The 7500-nt window shown below is 55.5% G+C and overlaps 1 protein-coding gene across 1 annotated transcript in view; it reads right to left on the bottom strand.

The window, feature by feature from the left end:
- The window catches only part of fat3a (FAT atypical cadherin 3a), a 49296-nt gene that overhangs the window by 25362 nt on the left and 16434 nt on the right, over positions 1–7500 (bottom strand). The window contains 3 exon segments of the mRNA XM_076975946.1: positions 636–4742; positions 4857–5067; positions 7163–7438. Coding sequence (XP_076832061.1) covers positions 636–4742; positions 4857–5067; positions 7163–7438 — 4594 coding nt within the window.

Below are 7500 nucleotides of genomic sequence, written 5' to 3'. Positions count from 1 at the left end.
TCTAAACTGCTGATATATAACTATGCACCTGAGTGTGAGTGTGCATATGTGTACACTCTGGCAGAACTGATTGGAGTGGAATAAGTGAAGACTGTGTGTTTGTGTGTGTGTGTGTGTGTGTGTGTGTGTGTGTGTGTGTGTGTGTGTGTGCAGTCATTCACAGATGTGCTCTGAATGCCTACAAAATGTCTGGTTTCTGCAGGGCGTTTAGCTCATAGTTTTAAAGGCTGCATTCGTTTCAAGTAAAGCATTGCTGAATACTACAAATGATACAGAACCATCACTCCAGTGGCTATGGGGTGAGTCCAGTGCAATATGATCTGTCATATATACTGTAATGATATCAGTATCCAAGGGTTCTCTGGGCAGAGGAATCCAATTGGTCTTGGCAAAACTGACTGCAGGTTGTCATTTGAGGAAATGAGTGACACCACTTTCACCCATCTGATTTTAGCTCTGATGTTCTAAAGTTCACTGAAATAAATGAGATTTTACAGCAAGAGGCAGTGGGGGAATTTTACTGGGTGTAGCAAGATATCCCATAATAAACGCTGGCCTGCGCTAGTGTATGCTCTGTTTGCTCTGTTTCTCACACACACACACCCGAACAGACATCTAACAGCTCCGTAACTGACCTGTGATGTGGTAGGTGACCTGCCGGTTGCTAGGTGAGCTGTCTTTGTCACGCGTGTTCAGAACGGCCACCACTTCTCCAGGTACATCGCTCTCACGCACGCTGCCATAGTAACGAGTCTGTAGAAACTCCGGCGTGTTGTCGTTGGAGTCACCCACTGCTATGGTGACAGTCGTTGACGACGACAGGCTGGCGGGGTCACCGAGGTCATACGCCCACACTGTGAGACTGTGAGCAGAACTGTGTTCGTGGTCGAGTCCCTTCAGGGTCGATATCCACCCAGAGCTGCTGTCAATCATAAAAGAGCTCCCTCCCTCGTCCATGTCCTCACTTCCTGCTCCCAGGAGTCCAGGTGGAGCCAGGCTGTAAGTCACCTGTCCGTTGGCTGCCCAATCAGGGTCCACAGCACGAACCTGGAGGACCCTTGTGCCAGCAGGAAGGCCCTCGCTGACCGAAGCCTCGTAGGCGTCTGTCTCGAACGCCGGTTTGTTGTCGTTGACGTCCAGAACTTTAACCTCCACATCCACAGAGGCAACCGCATCCAGGAGGCCCTGCTGCAGCGTGGCGGCCATCTTGAAGTGGAAGGCGGGCGTCCTCTCACGGTCCAGTGGCTTGTCCAGCTTCATCGTCCCGCTGTCTCTGTCCACCACGAACACCCCCTCACTGTTGCTCTCCGGAGTCTGACCAATCACCACGGAGAAAATCACCGGAGGCGGGGTCTGGCCAGGCAGGCTCTGCAGATGCACCGCCCCCAGCATGTGACCAATGGGCGTGTCCTCCAACACAGTGAAGGAGAAGTACGGTTGGCTGAAGGCAGGCAGGTGGGCGTCGGCCGACAGGACGTGGATGTACACTGAGACGAGAGCGTGGCGGACCGGCACACCGCCGTCTGAGGCTTTGACGAAGAAGGACAGCACGGACCCTTGGAGGGGGGTGAAGTTGCCTTTGGTCACCACCCAGCCACTGTCTGGGTCAATATCCAGGAGCTCTGTGACCTGCAGGCTGGCTTCGCTATACAGGCTATAGCTGACCTGTCCGTTGGCACCCTGATCGGCGTCCCAGGCCTGCACCTGCGTGACCAACGAGCCGGGCTCCACCTCCGCTCGGACGCTGGCCCGATACTCGCTGGCCTCGAACAGCGGAGCATTATCGTTCTCGTCCAGCAGCGCGACCCGAACGCTGCAGTGACCCATCCTGCCGCCGGCGTCCACCGCTGCCACCAACAATACCACTTCGCTCCTCTCCTCGCGGTCCAACCTCTCCAGGGTCGTGATCTGTCCACTGGCGTCCACGGCGAAAGAGTCCTGGGCCGTGTTGGATAGCAGGACGTAGCGCACCTCGCCGAGTGACCCGGGGTCGGCGTCCTGTGCCCTGACCGTGATGACCTTCGACCCCACTGGCGCGTTCTCCCGCAACTCCGCCTCATATGTGCTCTGGGCGAACTGCGGCGTGTGCAGGTTGGCCCACTCCACACGCACGTGCACCTGCGCCGTGCTGGTGAACACGCCGTCCGACACGCTGACGTTAAGGCTGATGGAGGGGGGCATACGTTGCGACCGCCGTTGCCCACTCAGGGTCAGCACTCCCGAGGCGGCGTCCAGCTCGAACAGCGCACGCTCGTTTCCCGACACCAGGCCGTAGCGTAGTTGGTCCGCGTCACGCCAGTCGGCGTCAGATGCCTGCACGCACGTTACGAAGTGTCCCCGCGGGGCCAGCTCGTACACCGAGGCCTCGTAAAGCAGTTGGTTGAAGACGGGTGCATTGTCGTTGGTGTCCGTCACTCGGATGGTCACCCGCACCTCGCTGCTCAGTGGCGGGAAGCCGTCATCAGTCGCCTTCACGACAAAGACGTAGCGTGGCACGGCCTCGTGGTCGAGCGAGCGGGCGGTGAGGATGAGGCCGCTGCTGCTGTCGATGTGGAAGTGGTCGGTGCTGTTGGTGCGGTCAGTGACGATCTGGTAGCGCACCGCTGCGTTCTTCTCCGAGTCTCCGTCTGTGGCCTGCACCTGCAGGGCGGCCGTGCCGATCATGGCCGCCTCAGAGATAACCGCCTCGTACGCCGGCCTGGTGAACGCTGGTGCGTTGTCGTTCACGTCTAGCACAGCCACCTCCACGTCCACCTCCGCCCGTGCCCCCGTCAGGCAATCGGTCGCACGCACGATCAACCTGTGGGCCGGGCTGCTCTCATGGTCCAGCGGCGCCGCCACACTGATGACGCCCGTGTCGAAGCCGATGGTGAAGAGCCCGGCGGGGTCACCGTGCGTGATGGTGTACAGGACGCTCTGCCCTTCAGGGCTGCTGGCATTGACGCCCAGGACGGGCGTAAGCACGGGCACGTCCTCGCTCACCTTTACCGAGTAGAAGGGGCGGTCGAAGACGGGCATGGCCCGGTTCACCACCGTAATGGGGAGGGTGACGGAAGACGACATGCTGGGCGTGCCTGCGTCACGGGCGAACACCAGGACCTGGTACTCCACGCTGGACAGGTCAGCCTCGAAGGCCCGGCGAAGATGCAGCACCCCGCTGACGCGGTCCATTTCGAAATGTCCTAGCTCGTCCTGCAGGAAGTAGCTGACCTCTCCGTTCGGGCCTTTGTCCCGGTCCACTGCTGTCACGCGGAAAACGGATGCACCCGGCTCCGCCTCCACCTGCACTGCCGCGTAGTAGGGAAGGCCGACAAACACGGGAGCGTTGTCGTTGACGTCGGTGATGCGAATACGGACCAACGCCCGGGCGACCCGCAACCTGTCGTCCTCCCGCCCTGCCTGCACGAGGAGCCCGTACTCCTCCCTCTCCTCGCGGTCCAGCGGGACTCCGACCGTCTCTATAGCGCCGGACGTGGGGCGGATCTGGAACTTTCCGACAGCGTTCAGGAGGGTGTAGCGGAGTGGCTCGTTCAGTCGGTTGCCGAGTGCTGTGACCACGGCGACTGTCGTCACGTTAGCGTTGTTTTCCTGAAGGTTGGCGGTATAGATGCTGTGGCTAAAGGCCAGGCCACTGTCCAGTGCCTCGCGCACAAGCAGCGTCACCAGCGCCGTGCTGGAGAAGCGGCCATCGGACACTCGGACGTTGAAGCGGAAGCGTTCTCTACTGAAGCTGCTGTTTCGCACCGTGACCAACCCCGTGCTCGCCTCAATAGCAAAGTACTCTAGACTGCTGTCGGTTAGCGAATACGTCAGTGCCGATTGGCCCTCGCCATCGGGGTCGTGGGCGAACACCCGCAGGGCCTCCACCCCTTCGTAGGTGGGCAGCAGGAGGACGGCCTCGTAGGACTCCTGGGAAAACTGAGGAGGGCAGTCGTTGACGTCCTGCACCTGGATGGTGACCTCTGCCGGGAGCTCGGCTGACAGCTGGGGCCACCCGCTGTCCCTCACACCCACGTGGAAGAGAAACGTAGGTGTGGTTTCATGGTCCAGTTGAGCGATGGTTCTGATGGAGCCGGTTCCAGTATCTACGGTAAAGAATCGTCGGGCGGTCTCTTCCTGGATCTGGTACACCAGCAGTGCATTCTGGTTCCGGTCAGCGTCCGTTGCCCGGATGACTAGAGGCTCGCCTGATTCGCTCGGCACGACACTGTTGAGCCCCGCCCCCTCACTGATGGTGCCCCAGTAACGCAGCTGTTGGAACACTGGCGCATTATCGTTCTGGTCGAGCACGGCTACAGTCACCGTGGCATTGGAGGACTGGCCAGCCATGTTGGTGGCCATGACCACCAGCGTGTACGATGGGACAGCTTCAAAGTCCAACGGCTTTTGGGTCGTGATCACACCGCTGTACTGGTTGATGCGGAAAGTCCGGTCGCTGTTGCCATGGCGAATGTCATAAGTTAGCGTGGAGAGGCTGAGAGCGTTCACCATGGTTACTGAAGTCCCAAGGGCCACGCCCTCAGCAACCTCAGACTGGTACCCGTTTTGGAGGAATCTGGGAGCCGAGTTGTCAGACAGGGTCACAGAAATGCGTACCACGGCGGAGGAAGATAACGGTGGTGAGCCCGTGTCTGTAGCCTTGACCGTTAACACGTAGTGACCAATGGTGGAGATCTCCAACTCCCGAGCCACTGAAATAATTCCTAAAATTGGATCAATCCGGAATGTATTCCCAGTGTTTCCTATGATACAAAAGACAAAATGAGATGTCAGATGTCAGAAAACAGAAGGGATCTATTTGATTTATTTCATGTCTTTGTGTGGCCAGTTGTGTGTGTATGTGGGTTCATTCATACCTGAGTCTATACTATAGGTGATGTGAGCATTCTGGCCTTTATCTTTATCAAGAGCTGTCACTGTGAGAACAGCAGAGCCCAGAGCTGCAGACTCATACACCCGTCCTTCATACATTGCCATGGTGAACTGGGGGGCGTGGTCATTCACGTCATCTACACCAATCAGCACACGTGCCAGACTTCGCCTATATGGGAATTCTTGATCTTTCACCTAAGGGGGGGAGAGAGAGACAGAGAGAGTGTGTGTGTGAGAGAGAGAGAGAGAGAGAGAGAGAGAGAGAGAGAGAGAGAGAGAGAGAGAGAGAGAGAGAGAGAGAGAATGAAAGTGAATGCAAAGAGGAGAGGGGAGAGAATAGAGTAATGAAAAATGCAAAATTTTACTGTCAGAGCGAGATTGCAAAAGACAACAAACACACACACACACACACACACACACACACACACACACACACACACACACACACACACACACACACACACACACACACTCGCATACAAACAGCCAGACAGAAGAGATAACATCTCTCGATGGATTACAGTAGCACATTTCATCCGTTTTGTGGGCTGCAGAATATATCCAAGCACTTATTAGAGATGACACTCACACACACACTCGTAGAGGCATGCACCCCCCTCATCAGGGGAGTGCTGAAACAGAGAGTGAGTGCGATCAGTTCGATAATTAGATTGCAGCACTGTGGGACAGGTGGGAATGACATTACAACACACGCTGCCTGCCAAAGTACACGTAGCAGTCTACCAATCTCCAGCTCCCATCAGATCAGCACTGAACCGGAGAGAGGGAGGGAGGGAGGGAGAGAGAGATAAAAGAGAAGAAAGAAAGAAGGGGGAGGATGGTAGGGGAGAGAGACGGTGATGGAGAGAATGAACAGCTTTCAGCTGAGGAAAAAGCACGAGAGTCAGAGAGAGAAACAAGTCAGAGAGAGAAAAAAGTGTGGAGACAGAATCAGATAGAGGTGAAGAAACACAGACAGACAGACAGACAAACAGATAGATAGATAGATAGATAGATAGATAGATAGATAGATAGATAGATAGATAGATAGATAGCATATTGAGGAAGAAAAGAAAGGATGACAGGAACAGACAGACTAGAAACGACAAAGCTACATTAAAGGTCAATTTCATAACAAACCATATAAAATATAGATTCTCACTGTACTTATAGAACGATAAACCAGGGTGCTGTCCTTTTGACCATTTTAGTGCTGCTTAATAGCATCTACATTTCTTAATAGCAGCTCCAGTCAGCAATCAAGTCGCAAATTAGATTTTCCCTTCTGCTATAACAAAGGCTTTCATAGCTGATCACTTACCCACCTGCTCGCATATATTAACACAGTGTCTGTTTGCCATGGACCCTGCGAGTAAACTTCAGGACTGAGAGGTCTTTTGGGCCACAGCTGTTAGCTGCAGGGGCGTTCACGCCAAACAAGGGCACTGGGTCTATACACTCATTCCTTACTACACACACACACCTGTCATATCCATTTATATGGAGATACTGACGAATTCTCAGGAGGTACTGTGTAATATAAGGATGGAGTTTAATGGAGTTTAAACAGCTCCTCAGGAGCACTCTTAATGAGTCTTTAGGAACACTCACACAGCTAAGTCTATAACACGATCAGTCCCAACCCTTAGCCCTCACGCCTAATCCTAGCAATACCCTATTTCATTAGACCAGTCCTAACCCTACACTTAACCCTGTGGTGGGCGGGAGTGAGAATAAGGCCTTCACTGGAACGTCTCGGAATGGCTCTCTGAGCCGGGAAGACTGCAGTCTCCTAAGCCAATCAGGTCAGCCAGAATCTTCAGGGTGAAGCAGGACAGGACGGAGAAGTACAGCTCCTTCCCTCAATCGTCCACCAAACCGAAGCACTGGATGCTTCAGCCCCTTCTGCCTTTGCCCCTCCCCCAGTTCCTGGGCTAATCAGAAGCTCACAGTCCCTCAGGTCCAAGCCTCTCAGGCTTCTTAGGACTGGATCTACCATGGAGGCGTCATACTCCAGCCAGAGAGCTCCACCTCCTCCAGCTTACCTGATGGAGCAAGTGGAGCAGTGATTGGCAGATCGAGGCACGGGGCCAATCACAGCGCAGGACACACAGATACAAACGGAAGCTGCTCTGGATACGAGAGGTTGGCAAATGGTGCCAGACGCATGCTTCCACACACCTGACCAACAGTGCTGCTAAACTAACACCGACGCTGACGGTGTGACGGTCACACAGAGATTGCGACAGGCGCAGTGGGGGGACGGGCGGTGTGGTGTTACTACGGTTACCATGATGGAGAGGACGTGCTGGCTGCGACTCTCGCGGTCCAGGCGGCGTGCGGTGTAGACGGCGCCCGTCGCCGGGTCGATACGGAACAGCCGTAGACTGGCAGGGTCCACGCTGCCCTGCAGGCTGAAGGTCAGGCGGTGCCGCTCGTCACGGTCCGACGCCAGCACCTGCACCACCTCCGTGTCCGGGGGCGTGTCCTCCGCTATGGTGATGTCATAGGTGGGCTGGGAGAAGACAGGTGCGTTGTCATTGTTGTCCAGGACGGTTATGTGGACCTGGGAGAGAGAACGTGCACATATGGGCACACACACACACACACACACACACACACACACAC

Source organism: Brachyhypopomus gauderio, chromosome 16 (genome assembly GCF_052324685.1).
Source record: "Brachyhypopomus gauderio isolate BG-103 chromosome 16, BGAUD_0.2, whole genome shotgun sequence".
NCBI lineage: Eukaryota > Metazoa > Chordata > Actinopteri > Gymnotiformes > Hypopomidae > Brachyhypopomus > Brachyhypopomus gauderio.
Note: the sequence above shows the minus strand (reverse complement) of the source record. Positions and strands in the feature narration are given on the sequence as shown.